Source organism: Ruditapes philippinarum, unplaced genomic scaffold (genome assembly GCF_026571515.1).
Source record: "Ruditapes philippinarum isolate M1 unplaced genomic scaffold, ASM2657151v2 ctg427_1_1_1_1, whole genome shotgun sequence".
NCBI lineage: Eukaryota > Metazoa > Mollusca > Bivalvia > Venerida > Veneridae > Ruditapes > Ruditapes philippinarum.
The window spans coordinates 305,773-328,828 of record NW_026860379.1 but is presented as its reverse complement, the minus strand read 5'-3'; the positions used below and the strand labels follow the sequence as shown (position 1 = coordinate 328,828).

Below are 23,056 nucleotides of genomic sequence, written 5' to 3'. Positions count from 1 at the left end.
TGTAGAACTAAATTAGGATGATACGTACCTGACATGGTATATACTAATGATACCTAACATGGTATATACCTAAATAGTCATTACTTGACATGATATATACCTAAATTAAGATATCTGACAAGGTAAATACCTTAATTATGATATCTGACAAGGTAAATACCTAAATTATGATATCTGACATAGTGTAGAACTAAATTATGATGATACCTGACATGGTATATATTGATGATACCTAATATGGTATATACCTAAATAGTCATTACTTGACATGATATATACCTAAATTAAGATATCTGACAAGGCAAATACCTAAATTATGATATCTGACATAGTGTAGAACTAAATTAGGATGACACCTGACATGGTATATACTGATGATACCTAACATGGTATATACCTAAATAGTCATTACTTGACATGATATATGCCTAAATTATGATATCTGACATTGTATATACCTAAATTATGATATCTGACAAGGTAAATACCTAAATTATGATATCTAACATAGTGTAGAACTAAATTATGATGATACCTGACATGGTATATACTGATGATACCTAACATGGTATATACCTAAATAGTCATTACTTGACATGATATATACCTAAATTAAGATATCTGACATTGTATATACCTAAATTATGATAACATTTGACAAGGCAAATACCTAAATTATGATATCTGACATAGTGTAGAACTAAATTAGGATGACACCTGACATTGTATATACTGATGATACCTAACATGGTATATACCTAAATAGTCATTACTTGACATTGATATATGCCTAAATTATGATAATATGACATTTGTATATACCTAAATTATGATATCTGACAAGGGTAAATACCTAAATTATGATATCTAACATAGTGTAGAACTAAATTATGATGATACCTGACATGGTATATACTGATGATACCTAACATGGTATATACCTAAATAGTCATTACTTGACCATGATATATGCCTAAATTATGATATCTGACATTGTATATACCTAAATTATGATATCTGACAAGGTAAATACCTAAATTTATGATATCTGACATAGTGTAGAACTAAATTATGATGATACCTGACATGGTATACACTGATGATACCTAACATGGTATATACCTAAATAGTCATTACTTGACATGATATATAACCTAAATTAAGATATCTGACAAGGCAAATACCTAAATTATGATATCTGACATAGTGTAGAACTAAATTATGTTGACACCTGACATGGTATATACTGATGATACCTAACATGGTATATACCTAAATAGTCATTACTTGACATGATATATACCTAAATTAAGATATCTGACAAGGTTAATACCTAAATTATGATAACATTTGACATGGTATATACCTAAATTATGATATCTGACATAGTGTAGAACTAAATTATGATGATACCTGACATGGTATATACTGATGATACCTAACATGGTATATACCTAAATAGTCATTACTTGACATGATATATGCCTAAATTATGATATCTGACATTGTATATACCTAAATTATGATATCTGACAAGGTAAATACCTAAATTATGATATCTAACATAGTGTAGAACTAAATTATGATGATACCTGACATGGTATATACTGATGATACCTAACATGGTATATACCTAAATAGTCATTACTTGACATGATATATACCTAAATTAAGATATCTGACATTGTATATACCTAAATTATGATAACATTTGACAAGGCAAATACCTAAATTATGATATCTGACATAGTGTAGAACTAAATTAGGATGACACCTGACATTGTATATACTGATGATACCTAACATGGTATATACCTAAATAGTCATTACTTGACATGATATATGCCTAAATTATGATATCTGACATTGTATATACCTAAATTATGATATCTGACAAGGTAAATACCTAAATTATGATATCTAACATAGTGTAGAACTAAATTATGATGATACCTGACATGGTATATACTGATGATACCTAACATGGTATATACCTAAATAGTCATTACTTGTCATGATATATGCCTAAATTATGATATCTGACATTGTATATACCTAAATTATGATATCTGACAAGGTAAATACCTAAATTATGATATCTGACATAGTGTAGAACTAAATTATGATGATACCTGACATGGTATACACTGATGATACCTAACATGGTATATACCTAAATAGTCATTACTTGACATGATATATACCTAAATTAAGATATCTGACAAGGCAAATACCTAAATTATGATATCTGACATAGTGTAGAACTAAATTATGTTGACACCTGACATGGTATATACTGATGATACCTAACATGGTATATACCTAAATAGTCATTACTTGACATGATATATACCTAAATTAAGATATCTGACAAGGTTAATACCTAAATTATGATAACATTTGACATGGTATATACCTAAATTATGATATCTGACATAGTGTAGAACTCAATTATGATGATACCTGACATGGTATATACTGATGATACCTAACATGGTATATACCTAAATAGTCATTACTTGACATGATATATACCTAAATTAAGATATCTGACAAGGTAAATACCTAAATTATGATATCTGACAAGGTAAATACCTAAATTATGATATCTAACATAGTGTAGAACTAAATTATGATGATACCTGACATGGTATACACTGATGATACCTAACATGGTATATACCTAAATAGTCATTACTTGACATGATATATACCTAAATTAAGATATCTGACAAGGCAAATACCTAAATTATGATATCTGACATAGTGTAGAACTAAATTATGTTGACACCTGACATGGTATATACTGATGATACCTAACATGGTATATACCTAAATAGTCATTACTTGACATGATATATACCTAAATTAAGATATCTGACAAGGTAAATACCTAAATTATGATAACATTTGACATGGTATATACCTAAATTATGATATCTGACATAGTGTAGAACTAAATTATGATGATACCTGACATGGTATATACTGATGATACCTAACATGGTATATACCTAAATAGTCATTACTTGACATGATATATACCTAAATTAAGATATCTGACAAGGTAAATACCTAAATTATGATATCTGACAAGGTAAATACCTAAATTATGATATCTGACATGGTATAGAACTGAATTATGATGATACCACGAGATGGTATATACCAAAATAATCATTACCTATCATGGTATAGACCTAAATGATGTAATTCACTTAAATAATGATGATACCCGACATAGTAAATATCTATATATCATTACTTGACGTAGTATAGACGTAAATTATGATGATACTTGAAATACCAAAAATGACAATAACCTAACATAGTATATAGACTTAAATGATCGGACATGGTATATAACTTGGTGTATACCTCAATGGTCGTATATTACATGTTAATTGGTTTGAGAGATGTCTTATGAAGTAGAAAAAAAATAATGTGCAATATGAAGGTGAAAGAGAATTATGTGAAAACATACTAGAAATATTACTGTTATAAAAGTATCTTTGGCGCTTCCCAATATAATAAGACATGATGTAAGCCATTCATTATCTTTATTTCATTATTTTGCAATATTGTTATGGATACCTTTAATTAAAACCTTACTGAAAGAACTGCTTAATTAGCCATTGATTAGTCCGATCCTGACCTATTTCTCTAATTCTAAAACAAATAAAGATTTATCTATTTAATTTTCTTTTTCTTTTTTCAGGAATTCCAAAAAAACTCTTTTCGTTTTTGTTTTTTAACGTATTGCTTAATGACTTGATTTGTACATATTGTTGAAGCTTTTTCTCTGGTTTATTTAAGTGACACAGAGCTATATATAATGTCAGATGCTCAGATAGAAAATGTTCTTACCAGTTGCAAGAGGTCGACATAAAGATCGAGCTTTTAAAAATAATATATTAAATTTTAATAAATCGGTTTAGGCACCCAAAGAAAAAGACTACTCATCATGAAGCCAGTTTTGTAGATGAAAACCTTATCGCACTAAATAACTAAAGTAACCATCACTTATTATATCTTTCAATCTAGACAAAACTTTTTAAAGGCACATTATGCCCTGGTGTGCTTTTAATTAAATTTCTCAAAAGCCCTGTTATTTCCGGTGTTCCATTATTGTTTCAAAACAATATACTCACTGGCCATTAACATTAATCAGCTTTTGTTTCGATTTTTTGTTTTTTGGGGGTTTTTTGTTGTTGTTTTTTTTTTTTGACAATTAGTACAATTGTAGTGAGTTAGCATTTTGTATGGAAGTCAAAATACTACTTTGTTCACATTTTGCTATACTTTAATTACAAGTAATTTTACATTCAGCGGTAATTTTAGGCACCTAACATGATCTTAAACCATTATTTTACAGGAACAAATCTCATATCTATGCTCTTCTTAAAGAATGAAAATTGTATTCGTTTTAAGGCATAATGTGCCTTTAATTATCATCTTAACGGACGTTTAAAAATAATGTAAACAGCAGACAGTGGTTTTAAATAAAAAAAAAATTAAATCAGACCTTTAACAATTACTGTCTGCATTGTGCAGACCATAATCAGAAGGTGCCGGCTGATCATTGCACTGGTTGCCACCAGCATGCTGACAAAACTCATTAATTTATCAGGGATAAATTGCAATGTATGACGTCATCAAATCAATCGATAAAAAAATTCTGCAGGGGAGATTTCCCAAGAGAATGATGGTAACAACTTGAGCATGCAATAAATGAAAAAAATTGTGAGACTCAATTTTTTCAGGTGAAGTCCGTGTTTTATAATTGCGAGCAAGTTGGGTTAATTAAAAGCAGCACCTGCGACTAGCGTGAATAACGTGCAATTTCCTTGTATGCATATATGCATAAAATGCAGTTTTCTGGCTGCACTGTACATACATACTCTTATAAAATAAAATACTGAAAACTTACCAGGTTATTTTTTTCATCATTTTGGCACTTTTCAGCAACGTTTATAATTTAATAACTAATGTGTTTAAGATCGGCTTCGTCGATTAATGTTATATCTCTGCCAATAATTTATTCATGTTTAAAACAAGCAAATTTCAACGTCTTCCCTTGAAATCAAGCATAGAAGATGTTAAAACAGGTCTTTATAAGCTTTTTTATTTTTGGTTTGGTTTTACATCGCACCAACACAGTATAGGTCATGTGGCGACTTTCCAGCTTTAATAGTGGAGGAAGACCTCGGATTTCCTTCCATGCATTATTCCAAGCAAGAACGGTCACGCGAGTAGAACCAGCCAGCTAGATATGTTCCTCACATTAAAGAATCCAAAATCACTTTCGGGATTCGAACCCACAGCGGCAATCTGCAAGTGGTTTAAAGTCAACAACATAATTATTACCCTTGTCTAAATTTTACGACCCGAATCCCCTAATCCTGGAGCCGCGCCATAACATAATTTAACAATCCTGAATGTGCATGTATGCATGCTAGATGTGTGCGCTATATCAAAAGATTAAAGAAACACTGAAAAATAGCGTTGTTTGACTTTTTATTCATTAAAAACGAATAATTGAACAATTATTATCAACAATGTTTTCTTGGTCCATTTCTACAAAGTTGTGGACCAAAAATGTGTGTTTTAAATATATGTATATACATGTACATTTATGAACAAACATATGATATCAAATATTTTCTTGATTGGCGTATTACGCAGAAAAAAAATAACATAAAAATACCAGTTACCGTATTTTTACCCATTTGTCAAAATGAACTGAAATAGTAACATGAATTAACGCCAATGAATTTTTTGTCTAGTCCAATAAACAAAAGAAAAAGAATACATCGCAAAACCGTGCTTTTGTGTTTTAATAAAACAATACACAGTGACAGATTTACGCCTCCAGATTAGCGAACCCAGTTTCTATTAAAAGGAAGAAAAACGTATTTGTTCGATATTCGAAACCTATATAAACAATGCAAAAAAATGACAAAAAAGGACGACCCTTTGATTGAGTTAATGTTAGTAAAAAATATATTACATCTCACACGAGTTGCCATATAAAATTTTACAATGTGTTATTAACGGGTTTCAAGAAATTGTGGTCACATATTTTGTTTGAAAAGTTTAATAAATTCTATAATTACAGAGATTGTTTTTACCACATGACGAAAACCCATAAAAGTTAATGAAGTGCGACGAATTTATATTACACAAAAAGTGACATTAAGATAAATACGAAATGGTTATATTACATTGAAAAGAAGTGATGTCACGTGATAAATACGTTTTTTCACCGTCAGTTTTACCCCGTTACTAACGGAATAGGTATATATAGTTAATATGAGGGCACATTTTTAAGCACATCTCATTCTATTTATGTGAATTTTAAGCGCCTGTTGCTAACTTAGAATACGTTATATGGCAACTCATAAGGTTGTTGGGGGTTTTTTTTTGTTGTTTTTTTCTCTCTCTCTCTCTATCATTTTTCCATTTGTATGACGATTTTAAATTTTCACGAAAATTAACCTAAATCTGGAGGCATGCTGCTTTAATTGTAAGCTTTTGTTGACTTTATGATAACTTCTACAATAAAATAATACAAATATTTAACTTGGCAGTAAGTCAAAAATGAACCATTAATTACATGTGCACGGAAATGGCGAAACTTTTAACTCCGTGCAAGTAATTGATATAGAAAAATAAAAATGTAATGATTCTAAAAATAGATATGGCATGTACGTGCAGTATTTTGTATGATATAATAATGCAAATATTTGTAAAGATTAAACATTTTGATTCGTTTCTTTCTTTTTTTTCTAACTACCCTTATCATAATATCATGAAATAAAACAAAAACCAGTAATCTTTTAAAACGAAAGAAGAAAAAGCACTTGAATGAGACAGGGTCTTTCAATTGGTTAGTGATTTTACGAACGTAAAATGCTTGAAAAATATATAACCTGTAATTAACGCATTGACTGAACTGATTGCCTAATTCGTAACTATATACCGCTAAATTATCGGAGAAGAATCGGTCGATGAAATATCGATTTTCAACTCCCGCTGTCGCGTGACCTTTACGTGCGTTTATTGATTTTAGGTTATATTTATTAAAACACGGTTTAAGGCCAAAGAACGTCCATGTTTGTTTTCAGTTTTTTTTCCTGTTGATTTTAATAAATATGGAGTTTCAACTAAGAAATAACGAAATACTACACTCTGTACATATGGTTCCATCGAGATAGGATTGCCCCGTAAAACAATATATGTAAAAGAAAAATATTTACGAATTAATTTGTAAATCATTGGGGGGGATACACGTTACCGCTTGCTCTTTAAATTGAATTACCTTCTTGTGTCATTTAAATGAGCGGGAATTCTTTGATAAAAAATTTAAATAGTTAAATACGTGCATTTCAATTTGTTTTTTGTTTCTTTCTTTCCAAACACATTTAAATTTCTCGAATCATTTTTGAGCATCCTCTATAGCAAATTTTATGGCATATTAAGTTGCATTTGTATAACTGGCAGAAAAAAATGATAATCACAGCCATATTAGACCATATATTGGCTAAAGTATTAAGGCAGATATCTATAATCATTAAAATATTAGTTATAATGTTTTGAATCATAAACATTCTATTATTATATGGCAACTTTGATCACTATGCACAAACTATTGGTTGAAATATTAATTAGGAATATTGAAATAAACAATATTATCTGTGAAATATTGGTTGCATTATTAATTAGGAATATTGAAATCAACACAATGTCATCTGTGAAATATTGGTTGCAATTCTAATTAGGAATACTGAAATAAACAATGTCATCTGTGAAATATTAATTAGGAATATTGATGAAAACAATATGATCTGTGAAATATTGGTTGCAAATATTGAAATAAACACCGTCATCTGTGAAATATTGGTAACAATATTAGTTAGAAATATTAAAATAAATAATGTGATTTGTGAAATATTGGTTGCAAATATTAATAACGAATATAAAATCAAAAGTAGAGACATTGTTTGCAGGGTTTGTGACTAACCCAAGATTTGAGCCGTGTCATGACAAAACCATCATAATGGGTTTGCGACCAGCATGGATCCAGACAAGCCTGCGCATCCGCGCAGTCTGATCAGGATCCATGCTGTTCGCTATCACTTTCTCTACTTGTTATAGGGTTTGTAAGCGAACAGCATGGATCCTGATCAGACTGCGCGGATGCGCAGGCTGGTGTGGATCCATGCTGGCCGCAAACCCATTATGTTGGTTTTGTTGTGACGCGGCTCATTTGTTAAACGTATAGAGATTAAATGTGAAAAATAAAGTATCTATGAACATCATAAACATCAAATGCAAGTTCTGGCTTTCGCAGTTAATGCCCCTTTTCTTGTAAGTCAATGCAGTTAGATCTAACGAAATAAACAGTACATAATCTTTAACACACATAACATAGAAATGCAACTGTCTAAAACATATCTTTATACACACACATATACATATATAACAAAATAAAACAGTAAAATGGTGAATATAGTGTTTTTTAAATGAAAATTCCAACATAATTAACAAGCCACTCTAGAATCGAAGTAAAAAAATAATATCTAATACCGTTTTAATCGCCCATTTTTATCTACCATTTTTCAATCGTTTGAAGGATATAATGTTTGTTTTATTAAAGAAAGATAGTAGTTGGTTAACATATTATCAAATCAGCGTCATTATTGAATATTACAAAATCTGGGAAATGTAAACTTCCATAGTCATTTCTAATTACTACGTAGGCCTTTCCAAGTTTTAGTCAATTTTTGACTACCATATACCAATACATGTAATATGACTATTGAAACAGAAAAAATATACATACATCATCTTTAAACAACAATATGGCTTTTTCATATGTAACACATGTTTATCTTTCTACAATACGTGTAACTCGTTAATAATTTTCAAATCAATGTTTTTATACTTATATATCATTCACAATATTTGAGAGAAAAAAAAACACTACGTTATATTTTGGTCTTTGGTTAAATTCACCATGCCGGCAATGTAAGTGTCATATGGCGCAAATGGCGATTTTTTTTCCAGTTCTGCGCCGGTTCCGGACGAGTCCGACGATCGAATCCGACGATCCCAGCTGCACATCAGTGCACTATTTTAGACAAACCACATCTAAGCAGTTATAGACCATTATGTATGTTTATTTTTTAAATCCGGAAATGATAAGAATTAAATATAATGATAAAATTCAAGAAGCATGTGTTAATCTTAAATAGTTAACAATTGTTGTTAAACATTCAAAACAAAAAAAAACATACAATTTAGAATTTCAATACTTAAAAAGAATGAATGCCCCGAGATTTTGAACATAATTGTGTACAAAACAAATGGATATAAACAAAAGAACATTGCATGTCATGGACAATTAAAAAATATATATACGTGTAGAAAACATGAAAACTTTGCCTATTTATTGCAATAGAACAATAGTTATTACCTAAATTTTGATTTAAACAATAATGAATATATACAAAACAAGTCAACATAGCACTACTTCAAATACAGCACAGTTAGATGATATGGTATGGTACAAACGTAATTTATAAACATGCAAGTATTCCGGATTGTTTTTAACCCTTAACCTGTAGAATCATGTACTGCACGGGTCCACGTGCAGTCTGGTTAGACTCTATACTGGTGACAAAGGCTAATCATTGACAGTTCCAACAGGTCAAAGGTTACAAAAAGTTGTTTTCTCTTATTGCACCAAGTCTTGCTTCTTCATTATTATTTCGTATTTGCAACTCTCAAGTCAGGTAGATTAAAAACAGAAGTTTTTGGACACTCTGGCATGCGGGTGCCAAAAGTTTCTTACCATGGCGACAAGTTCAGGCCAAGATCTGCCGGTACATTCGTGCCGTCTGGTCATGGCCTGCCCTGTTCGCGCTATTCAGTCAATACTAACCTTAAATTTTCCCTATAATTGATAAATGGTTCCGTCCAGATTCAAATATTGAACGATTCCATTTTAGATATATACATTTATATTTATCGCAGTAGGGGTTAAAATATGTGCTAAATAACCGTAATATTTACTATAGCTGACAAAATTAGCATATCGTCAACTAAACATTTAAAAGGAACGTTTACTAAATTCTGATGAAGATTTCTTAAGTTTACTGTATTTTTAACAACTGTGTTAATCTGTCGATTATTATTTTATTGTGAATTAAAACTGAATTTAATTTCAAATGCCAGTAAGTCCAACTGCTGTTCAACTTAATATGGCACTATGCAAAAAATTATGTAGTCTTCCATGGATTTTGAAACATAAGAAAAGAGAATGAACAATGAAAATTGCAGAATAGATTGAATATCATCGTACAATGAATGTATTAAGTTAATGAATGATTTAAGTCTAAAAATCCTCAAAATAGGTTTAAACCTGCGCGCCATTTTTTCCGTTGCAAAGAAACTAAAACGCCATAGGTGTACACAAGTATCATATTAAGTTACTTCGAGATTAAGAGTGACATAGGGAAAACATCAAAATCAAAATTTTGCTGAAAAAAAACTGTACAAACTGATCAAAATGTGAAAGACAACTTTTTTCTATCTTCTCATGAACAAAAAACATACATTCTTGAACAAAACATTACGAGACAGTTTATCAATGAATAAATGTCGAGGCTGCGGCTTACGACACAACCTCGAGCATTTTGAATATAACATTGAGACAACTTCAGGACTTCGCCTTTCCATTTACTACTAACAATTTCAAATCTTAATAAACAATATAATCTCAAAATTATTGACAGCCGATAAGCCTATCTTACGACTTCAACCCAGAAAAAAATCGAGAACCGAGACTCCCTTTCTTAACATTGTAAGTCTAGTATATTCTGCCAAAAATCTATAAACTGTAAATGATATCACATTTGTTGCGCTTATAAACATGACATCACATTAAACATGATGTCATATGTTATACAGTTAACAATACTCTTTATGATCATCTGGTTTTACCCTCTACATAAAGGATGTTCATATCCATGTACATAGAGTTATGTCTATTTGATTGTTTCGCCCGCAAGACCATTTCCAATCACCGCTGTGATCTTTAGCACCCCTTGGCAACGCATTTATTCTTCAACTTCTCATTTCTTCTTAAATCTTTTGGTCTTTGGTGTAATGTTTTGGTCCGTGTTCCTTGTCGTTCATGTTCTTCAATCTAATACAATGACGTCATTGTCTTCGGCAGCCGTACCTACAAATCAAGCGGTTCTCAACGGTTGCGGTATTTTCAATAATAAAGCAGTTCAACTTTAATATAGTTATACCATTCAGTAATCAATTCAAGATTGCAAGGTGCTACATAAAACAAAACCTACACAGCTACAGTAAACTAGAAATGTGTCATCATGCCACGGATGCCCCCGCATGCAGCCAAAATTTCAGATGTTATAATATTTAGTTCCAAATTTGTTTGCACAAATTATTGTTTTCATTTAAAGTTCAAAGCCCTTAAAACTTTTCAATGTTAACACAAACCATTTCCATACAATGTTGAAGGCACTGAAATTATTCAGTCTTAACCTTTTGAAAATAGCATATTTCATATTTGTAGCCAAAATAATGGCTACATACATTTCCACAAAAGTATGAGTGCTGAAACAAGAAAGATAAGTTTGTCCAAAATCATTGAACCACGACCAAATTCAAACTTAAACTGCTTATTCCTAAGATGTATCTATATTATTTTCAAAGTGAAAGGGACATAACTCTGCCAAAAAATTCATCGAACCATGACCAAATTCCAACTTGACCTGCCCATTCCTTTGACATATCCATATTTCAAATTTGAGTTGAATATGTAACACTGCTGGGTAGATAATGAACAGAAACTGTAAATTTCATATTAATTTCAAAGTGAAAGGGGCATTACTCTGCCAAAAATCATTGAACAATGAACAAATTCGAACTGGGCCTGGGCATTCCAAAAACATATCCATATGTCAAATTTGAGTTGAAAGTGTTGTACTGTTGGGGAGATAATAAACAGAAACTGAAAATTTCATATTATTTTCAAAGTAAAAGGAGCATAACTCTGCCAAAAATCATCGAACCATGACAAAATTGGAACTTGACCTGTGTTTTCTAATGACATATCCATATGTCAAATTTGAGTTGAATGTGTTGTACCGTTGTGGGGATAATGAATGGAAACTCAAAATTTCATATTATTTTCAAAGTAAAAGGGGCATAACTCTGCCAAAAATCATCGAACCATGACCAAATTCGAACTTGACCTGTATTTTCTCATGACATATTCATATGTAAAATTTGAGTTGAATGTGTTGTACCGTTGGGGAGATAATGAACGGAAACTGAAAATTTCATATTATTTTCAAAGTAAAAGGGGCATAACTCTGCCAAAAATCATCGAACCATGACCAAATTCGAACTTGACCTGTATTTTCTAATGACATATCTATATGTCAAATTTGAGTTGAATGTGTTGTACCGTTGTGGAGATAATGAATGGAAACTCAAAATTTCATATTATTTTGAAAGTAAAAGGGGCATAACTCTGCCAAAAATCATCGAACCATGACAAAATTCGAACTTGACCTGTATTTTCTCATGACATATCCATATGTAAAATTTGAGTTGAATGGGTTGTACCGTTGGGGAGATAATGAACGGAAACTGAAAATTTCATATTATTTTCAAAGTAAAAGGGGCATAACTCTGCCAAAAATCATCGAACCATGACCAAATTCGAACTTGACCTGTATTTTCTTATGACATATCCATATGTCAAATTTGAGTTGAATATGTGCAACCGTTACTAAGATAATGAACGGAAACTGATGATGACGGAATGACAGAATGACGGAATGACGGAAGGACGGAATGACGGAAGGACGGAACAGGGTAACACTATATGCCCCGGCCATTACATGGCGGGGGGCATAAAAAAGCTTAAGTTTTATAGCGGAGACCGCTGAAATGAATTGCATTATTTCTTTACAAAGAAAATATTAATGGCCATTCATATAACAAAGCTCTATAAATATATTATTATTACCTATATATCATCACAATATATCGGTTTATGAGGAATTATTGTGTAACAATGTAAATTCCGTCATATCTGGATTTATTAAACGCCTACAACTATTACTATATAAAGTTATATATAATATTAATATATATTAGAATAATTATTCTATGGCAGCGCTGCCTTCTTAATATATCAGTGAAAAAGCAATAACATTTCAACCTTACCTCCTAAGCGCTTGTGTTTAGATGCTATACCATCTAACAATGGATCACCGGCCCGTTTCTCCCCGACATGCGCACTCAGCTGACTCATAGTTGCCGGCATAGATGCTTCAATTTCCTCAGCTGTAAGGCCAATCGTATGACCAGCCATTTCAACAGCGTCGGATAAGTCAGTTTGATCGGGTTCACCTTCACTTTGTGCTATCGCTTCTTTACTGGGAAACATGTAAGTCAACTGCGGGAAGTACTTCTCCAGGTCATCGAATTTTATCATTTTGTTACACTTTAAAGTCACTACTGGTAAACTATAATACTGAATAAAAGCTTTCTCCTCCGTTTCATTGCAGGTCATTAATGGCACATTTAACACGTTTTCTAGCGCAAAAAGAAATTCGTTCACACTACAACCATTGAAGTACAATTTACACACTGCCTCTACAAGACAATATCGTCCATTCCGACCATCTTGTTCTAAATATAGACACGATATGCTTTTATTGTTAAGCCATGCACCTTCTATACATTTCACGAGTGACACCTGCGGTTTTGCTGCAGAAATCGTGGTTGGTAATGGCTGGTTCCTTTGTGCAGGCATTGAAAGAACTGTACTTGAATCATCTAGGACGGGAACCACTACATCGGAGGATTGTGTAACTGACAAACTGGGACTTAACATTTGGCCGGGAGAGGTTAAATCATGAGACACGGTTTTCGTAACTGATGCGGGTGGCGGACTCGACATCAATTGCAAAGGCGGGAGGGGTGTGGTTTCACGTCCTGGCATACTTTGTTTTGGCGGGGAAACATTTGAACCTGTTGGACTAAACAGTCCAGGAATTTCTTGATTAGCACTAGGGGGTATAGTTCTTTGCACATGAGGTGGAATCGGATTATTTGTAGATTGCAGCTGTACATGCTTATTAACATTTGGATCATGATGTGGATGCCCTGCGATGCCCATTTGGAATGGTGGATTTTGACCAACTGATGATTGTATCTGTTCCCTTGACACTGGGAACCTTTGCGCGCACATATTCTGCATGTGCTGAATCGCAAGACCACCATTTAACATCGGCATCGGACCTCCTGTAAGTGTATCAGCAACCGGAGACAAACCAACAGACCTTGGAAATTGTTGGAAACTCGTAGGCGACAAAGGAGATCCTAAAGGCGATTCTGAAGGTGGCCTTGATGTTGACGGTGGTCGAGACCCTGACTGGGAAACAGACCCAGAGGATGGTCTAGATTGAGTTCTTGGTGAAGTTTCTTGTCCGTTGCTCATAGGGCGCTGTTGAGACATTTCTTTGTTATGTTGTGAGGCTTGTCCATGGTTTCTTCCATTCTGATTGTTTTGAATATTTGCATAATACTGCATTGCCATAGGGTTCATTTGTGGAACAAATGGATTATACTGAGGCATTTGGCCTATTCTAGCATTTGGAGGACCATTGGACATTATAGGCCTACTGTTTGTTCCATACTGAAACCTGTACATGTCCGCCATTCTTGGATCAATCATGCGAGGATTTATGTTGCCAGGAAATCCTGCCTGTGGCGGCATTTGAAACCGGGCACCATTTTGCTCCGGCCTAGTACCAGCTCCCTGAAATTGATTTCGTATCATTTCAAGGGAACCAGGCTGGAACATGTATGGTTGATTCTGCGGTCTAATAGTACTTTGAACTGGCGACGTTGCTAGTTTTGGCTTCTCAACAGGTCTACTGCTCGTCGTTGGTAATTCCATATAAGTTGCATGTTTCAAAGGGTTACTTGACGGCAGTTCAATGATATCAACTGGCGATATCTTAAGAATGTCTTTGATATTTATAAGTCTCGTTGTAGTGTCAGAAAACACAAATTCAACACCTGCAGTTTTACACGCTTTGTTTAACAGTTCACATTCTCTCTTCGTTGGCGGAAGACCACTCACGTTTTCATTAGTCAATAACCCAGCAGCATATTTTATAACAGACAGTGGTACAAACTTATTTTCTAGTCTCTTTATATACGGAGTTACCGTATTTTTAATCTGTAACCAACCAGCAGTTTCAGCGGCCTCTTGCCTAGCGACTGCTGCATCTGGAAACGTCTTTTTTACAAGATTATAGAAATTGATAAAATCGGACAATAATACTATTAAATCTTTCGTGGTAAACTCTTTCTTACCATACTCCCCGGCACAATGCTGAAGATTAATCTCATTAAAAAGTTTTGCTTCGTTTGCTGTTATAAAGAAACTAGTGAGAGGCGCTTGCTTCCCAAGGTCGTCCGGATACGAATTCGGATACCGGCTTAGTAACTTCATTTCAACTATTCTCACTGAAACAAACTGTTTATCACTACGTAAAATATACGGGATATTGATCTTGTCGACAACTGTCCAACCAAACACGCCTTTGATGCTTTGAAAATCTGGTTGCGTTTCAATACTCGTATCTCCATTGGCAGCCACAGTATTGGTGGATGGTTTCTTTTGTTGTTGTTGCTGTTTTTGTTGTTGCTGCTGCTGCAGCTGTTGTTGCTGTTGTTGTAAAAGCTGTTGCTGCTGATGGTAACTGGGAGGTATCAACGACAGATCAACACGCTCTGCTTTGATAGCCGGATGTTGCATAATCTGTAAAATTATCAATTGATCTTTTATAGAAGCAACAATAAATGCAGCAAAAATCATCTCTTTAGGAGAATCTATTTATATACACAAAACACAATACTGTTACAAACACAAAGGCAGAAAATTGTGAGTTGAACAAGTCTAGGGCACAATTAAACATAAATACATCATACATGTATATGTTGTACTTCATAGCATGAGCACATGATTGTTTCTTACGTAAATATATATGTTTCTTCTTTTCCCAATTGAGAAGCATTAAAATCCCAATTATCATCTTTGAAAATAATATATTTTCGTTCAAAAGGGAATCAACTTGAAATTAAGTTAAAGTATACAAGGAAATATGAATACAATGGTTATCAATGGAAGATATACTTTCATTCATTATGTGTTTAGTAATTCCTATTAGTTACTCTACAATTCCCAATTTTAATTTTTCACGACTGCCCTTTCCCAAATTCCAACCTTTTCCCAAAATTCATCGCTGTTGGTGTTATTTATTGTGTATTATTGCTGTTTTACTAAAAAAATTGATGTTTTAAAAACATTTTGAATAAATAAATATTTAAGTATCAAAAAAATGGGAGTGGTATGCTATGTACATGTATAATATCCAAGCCTCACACCGACTGCCTGTGATTTTATCAAGAAATATTAAAGTTGGAAAATAGTCGGCAGGTGGAAGAAACAGATTGGAGCGACGAAAGCGCATAAATGTAAACTTTGTACTTCGGACGAATTTTATGTTGTACATTTCTGGTTTTGGTACTACATTTATTTAAAGTTATAATGCGAGACCTAGTAATAAAGTATGTAATAGCTAGTTCATAGTGTCAATCAAGTGAAATGTCCGCATGAAAGTATGTTCTTTTTTTTTTAATTGCAATCTATAAACCTAGATTCTCTATTAATAAGTTCATTGTACATGTAGTTATGTCTTTATTTATTATAAATCAGGCATATTCTTAAGAACACTTTATGTACTGAATAAAGAAAAATTACAATTATGTCAACGTAAGAAAACGCTATCTATAATACGTAAACTTGTACACTTAAGTATTTATTCTTTATGTATCAATAAAATGATTAAATGTGTATGGGTGATTAGCTATTTATCATATTTTACCAGATACTGTATTGTACAGCTTACGAAATAATTTTTCTGTCTGGCACAATAATACCCAATTATTTCCGCATGAATCATTTGACGTCATTGAAACTATAAGAAAAGGTAACCTACCACTCCAATAGTCATGCCCGGAATGGAAAAGATACTGCAAACATTCAAGATAAGTATTCACGGATCAGCATCTCAATTTATGCGCTCACGATTTCAGGAACATCACAAAGTCTTGCCTCTGAAAAATTCAAGTATGTACATGTATAATTGTATATAAATGTGTATAAATAATAGATAGATAACGCATCTAAACAAGAATTACTATACTCAGTGTGTAAGTTAGTAAAATAAGAGCTTGAACAAATTTATGAATGGAGTTATAATTTCATTTAAGAACACTGCATCAAACGATTTATAATGTGCTTTAAAGCGACTTCACTACGTCATATTTAAAGGGACGTCACTATGTTTTTTTTATTAACAAGACCAAACTATTTTTGTCGAATTTATTTGTCTACCCTTCTGATGGATTTATTTGCAAGATTAAAAACATTCACCCACTCCGTTTTCCCCCAGAATAATCATTTTATTGTTTAAAATGAGGCAAAAATAACTCAAACCGGATAAGAATCGCATTAAAATCAGTATGAATTGAATTGAGAATTTGTGAGTATATCCGTTATTATTATTTCGTTGTAAGTGTCCTAATTGATCTATGTAAGAATTATAAAACATGTTTGATATTTCAATTGGATTTCTGAGGCATTATTTGCCTTTAAGTTGAATATAAATGAAATTCATGTTTGCTTTATTTACTAGTGTTATTATGATAACTACGGTAATTTCCATCTTCCAATATATGGATGCAACTTGCCGCCTGATATGTGACAATTAATAAACAGAAGAAAAAAACTTTTTTAAAGTTGAATATGAACGAAATTCATGTTGTTGCTGGTATAACAACACAATTGCGTGTGCTAAATAGAATCAATACGGTAATTTGAACCTAATAATAGATGCAACTTGCAGCAATGCTAACCGTTCTTTGCTGCCAAAATATGCGCATTTTGTAAAACTTAAATTACAAATTACATACGTTACTAATTCTTTCTGTTCTCCAATTAATTTTGGTCTTAGATTTAGTAATAACGTAACATTGTGTTGCCCAGAACCACAGAACTATATTTTAGTCTGCCTGTACAGCAAAATGTTTTGCCATTTTCTATAAATTTACCGCCATATCTCTTGTATATTCTCACTCCCTGATAATGTCTGTGCCATCGCACTTTTGGACGCGTGCCAATTTACACCAGGTTAAAAATTATTTATGTTTGTCTTGGCCCAAAGCCAAAAATTAACTACGTTGTTGAAATTGTTTAGTAGTTTAAAGGTGCGCCATCTAAAAATAAATTTCCGATAGGTATTTGTTAATTTATTAATTTTATAAACATGTTTGTATGGTACATAACCATATGTTAAATGCCTTTTTTATTATAATATGGGGCTTTTCTATTTCAAAAACTCTGATATATATAAGTTTTAAAACACATACTTTTTAGTTTAGAGAAAAACAAACAAATGCATTTCGGGGTTGCTACATAAAAACATCATTTACGATATGGGTTGTGAAGTAGTTGTCAAAATGCCAAGTTTTCCAAACATACTTATTTTTACCTAGATATCAAAACCATTAAAATTTCACTGCAAGATTAAAGAAAACTTATGCTTACATGACGTCAATGCGTCCTTATGAATGATGTCGCGAGTCACGGCGGTCGCGTCATATATTGTATGTACGACGTCGTTTTAATACCAATAACTACATTGACTGTTAAATTTATATCGAAATGTCCGATAAGCAATGACTTTCAATAATCAAAATCATGCACGATTAATCACTTTCATTTCACACAATTGTTGAATTTATATCTTTAAATTTTAAACCAGTTCCGGCGAAATTAATCACCGCAAGTCTAAGTACTGGTTAATGAGCGCGTTGCTATTGGTTACCGCTGTGAACTGTTAAACACTGACAGTAAACACTTGTTTATCGATCCATTACACAGCATAGCCGGAGGCCATTAGAATTTGGATGCCTGCCAAATAAAGCGTACGGAAAATATATCCTATATTCATGTTTAAAAGGTTTATTCATATTGCGATGAAAACCTAAAAAGGGTGTTGTATTACGAACAAAACAAAGATATAACAATTTAAAGAGCCTAGCCGAGGGTTTACTGTAGCCATGTATTAAAATGTTTTGTAAGAATCTTGTAAATCCCCATGGCAGATGCGGAGCATAACATTTCTATTTATAACTACGGTATGCGACAGATTAATCACCTTAAAGACTTAAAGACCTAAAATTATTGAAATATTTTAATCGAATTATTATTATTGTCGGATCAAAATTATACATGTAAGTTTAAGAAAATGTGAACTCGAAAATGTGCATTGTGACGTCACTCACGTCATGCACATTCATCACAATGATAAAAAACACAAAAAATACGTTGAGTCTCTTTGTTAACAATGAAGATAACTCTCAGATAACTCCAGTCCCCTTTTAACGATGAGAATGTTCCCGTGTAAAATTTACTGATACAGATTCTTATAAATTGCTAAATAGAAACCAAAATACCCGGCGACGATTTTCACTCTTTGCCTAAGCAAGGTTTGTAACGCTTTAGAGCAAGCAATTTTCTTACAAACGTAACTCGGACATCATGCAACCAATGACAGTAGTTATGAAATAAAGGCATTTTTCTCTTAGTTCAATTTTCACAACACTATCATTTATTGAACATCTACAATTCAATGCCTATGGCTTTTGGAGGCATGCAAGCACCTTTTTCTAATTTCCGTGAAATATGTATCATACACTTCAATATTGCAAGCGGACACAATTTCGATCACAGGAAGTGCACCGCAGCACGTGTTTCTATACAGTGAATATTTTTATATTAACATTGTCGTTATCAACTTCATCTAGTCCAGTTAACTTAATCCCTGATTATTAGGACATTGAATTACTAGAACATAGTTGTTATCAATTTCTTTTTGTCCTGTTACATAATCTCTGATTATTTAGGACATTGGACATGTATAATATCATTTATTACAATGTATTTAAATTATCGTGAGAAAATGAAGGTTTAACGTCCTTATAACAAACATATCGCATTTAATTAATATCATACAAGTCAACGCTTTCAAACTTTTTAAATACTAAAAAGGTAAAAAATATTTAAAACAGTAAGTTATCTACAGTACATAGAAGTTGTGTCAATTATTCTCTAAAACTTACAAAAAGTATTTTCCGTCATTAATCGTAACGTGTTCATTTATTCCAAATTGCAATATTGAATAGCACGTGTTTCGCGTGTCACATCATAACCGAACTTCCGGAAAGTATGTTCAAAGACATTTCGCTATTCAAAATAAAATTGAAAGAGAAGTCGCAAAAAAGTTAAAAATATATTTTGCAATCTGACTTACTTTCGCCTCATCCCGCCCACCCCCTCCAAGAACACACTGTTTTGCCGCCGCCCCACCCCAAAGTACTGTATTGGCGTTAAATCAAAACGCATGCATTCTATGATTCATATACAATTTTTAAAAAATGCATCACGTTTATTAGAAATGTTACGGTAATGTTTTTTTTTCCTCACATAACATATCAACGTTTATTAAGAACATTACGGTATTGATGTACACTATTTCCAGCGCGCAGCCAACAAACAAAATACTTAAACTAATTACCATACACTTCATAGATAAGGAAATTAATTCTATGTATACGCCAAGACAGGCGCTTTAAACCAGTTTAAAATGCAGATTAAAAAAATATATATTTAAACAGTTCCTACTTACGCGTAGCAAACTTAAATCAACCTTCAATTACGCCAATCCGCCATTTCAAAACACTAAGAATCTCCAAAATTATCATGACACACTATAAATCATTAAATGTTGACCAAACATTTCCGCGGGAACTATACAACACTACACAGCGACTTTACACGATTTATTAAACACGTCGAGATACACGAGTAACACGCAGTCAGATTTACGAGAGAATTATACATCGCTTGCGACGGTTATTGGTTTGGGCACAGTGCCAATTTTTCGGTGGTAAGGGCCTGACGTTATTAAAGCGTGAAATGTAATCGTAAAGAATTAAAGGTCGTCTGGTTATAAACGGTGTTTTTGTGCGAAATACGAACAAACACTGTATTGTTGCAAGGCAGTCAGCCGAAACTTTAAATGCGATCTATTGTATTGGAAAGAATAAAGTAATCCGTTATCGATCGGCAGTCCTGAATCTGTACATGTACATTCATGTTCGAAATACTCTTTTACTAGCTGATATTTGTACTGTAAATTGATTGAATTACATTTTCAAAAGAATTTAAAATCTGTTTATATTCACATAAATTAATTGTTTTAATTAATAAGTAAACAGGGAGCTAAAATAATTGAAATACCTTCTCGTAGTCATTTCGCAACTAAGAACCGAACAGTGTCGTCATTGTTCAATTTATGACGTCATTTATTTAACATTGATGACGTAATGAAAAGGCTTCACGATCATAATTTTCATGATAAAGCCATTATATATTTAGAATTACAAATAGATACTTGTAAATATTTATAAGAGCAAAAAGGTGCTGACCCAATAAAAAATAGGGACATTTCGATCTATAACTCAAGGTCAAATAAATAATCCAGCACACAATACCTAAATACACATATCCCACTAGTCACATCCAATTTTAAACTATAAAACTGTCACAGAATATTTTTATTCGACCCACTATTCAGCCTTACGTGTACCAAATGAATACATCCCGCCCATAAAAAATCCCCCGCTTTGGCAATACGCCAATATTGTCTAGTTACACAGACGTATGTGGGTTAACCAATAAGTAAGCTTTTGTTTGAACTGCATACTACGTAACTTCATTTATCGATTACCAATAATTTCTGGACAAAGGGGGTTCAAAATAATTTTCTTTTTTCGGCCCGTGTTTCTATGTTATCGAGATAATAATTATGCTTCTCTACACGAAATTTATATAATCTATTCTTTTAAAATTGGTCAAAATTTAAGATTTACAATAAGTTTAAAATTACATGTTCTTCTTTGATTTTGACACGTTTACAAATGAAATTTTTATATTTTAATAAGAATATAAATATATCCTTTCGTATTTCATAATTTGAAGTAAATAATACATGATACCATTTTTTTCCTAAGTGTGCTTTTTATCGATTTTAGTTCGCTCAAATTAATCTTAACATTAACCCACACAAGTGCGTACTTAACAACAAAGCGATAGTTGCTAGGCAACGTATCCGCTCGCTATAGATAACATCACAGATAATTATACTGTCGGCGGTTGTCAATAGCAACGCTGTTATTATATGCGCTACTGCACACGGTGTTTAAGCAAATAGGTAGCCTCGAGGCAAGCGGTTTTTAACCTTTTTTCATAACGCAATAATACCGTCATCCTGTCGTTATTTTACATATTTTTGACATGATTTATCAGCCGAATTACCGACCTTTATAGTTGCACATAAAAACATAGACTTAAACAAGCATAAATATTATCTGTCTTCTATCAGATAACGCTGTTCTGCTATTACTAGATAACGATAATTATATACATGTCCAGTTTAAACCGGAAATGGCGATAATCACATCGCGGTGAAATTGATCAACGGTTAACAGAAACATAAATCAGTGTTAAAGGCATTGATTTTATATCAAAATGTGATTTTTCAATGACAATCAAGTGACAGAAAACTAATATTTTTTTTCAATTTACGCAATGTGTAACTTTCAAATACATATTAACAGTTTGGTTTCATGACAATGCGATCGAAGTTCTTATACAAACCCACGCGGAAACCGTGCTACATTTCCTACTAGTTAGTGTCAACTTATCTTTAAATCTGATCCATATAAACCCCTACATGACCCCACGGATTTATATATACAAATAATTTGTAATTAAGATCCGTGATAACCCTAATCCTCTTATTCG

The 23,056-nt window shown here is 32.5% G+C and overlaps 1 protein-coding gene across 3 annotated transcripts; it reads right to left on the bottom strand.

Annotated features, from left to right (window-relative positions):
* Nucleotides 1-5,500: 5,500 nt before the first annotated feature.
* LOC132759828 (uncharacterized) lies at nt 5,501-21,880 on the bottom strand. 3 transcript variants are annotated; one of them, XM_060751684.1, is made up of 4 exons: nt 21,745-21,880; nt 17,124-17,241; nt 13,273-15,883; nt 5,501-11,248 (listed from the first exon to the last, which is right to left on the bottom strand). In XM_060751684.1, the coding sequence occupies exons 2-4, from the start codon at nt 17,136-17,138 to the stop codon at nt 11,208-11,210; spliced, it is 2,667 nt and encodes an 888-aa protein (XP_060607667.1). In that variant the 5' UTR covers nt 17,139-17,241; nt 21,745-21,880; the 3' UTR covers nt 5,501-11,207. The 3 variants fall into 3 exon arrangements, with proteins under 3 accessions (XP_060607667.1, XP_060607666.1, XP_060607668.1); XM_060751683.1 differs by lacking the exon at nt 21,745-21,880 and adding an exon at nt 20,877-21,235; XM_060751685.1 differs by lacking the exon at nt 21,745-21,880 and adding an exon at nt 18,734-19,202.
* Nucleotides 21,881-23,056: the final 1,176 nt, after the last annotated feature.

What these genes read in the sequence shown, in the direction of transcription:
- LOC132759828 (XM_060751684.1), bottom strand. An exon ending in TAAACACAAGCGCTTAGGAG is followed by an intron (nt 11,249 to 13,272) that starts GTAAGGTTGAAA and finishes CTTGATTTGTAG; the next exon opens with GTACGGCTGCCGAAGACAAT.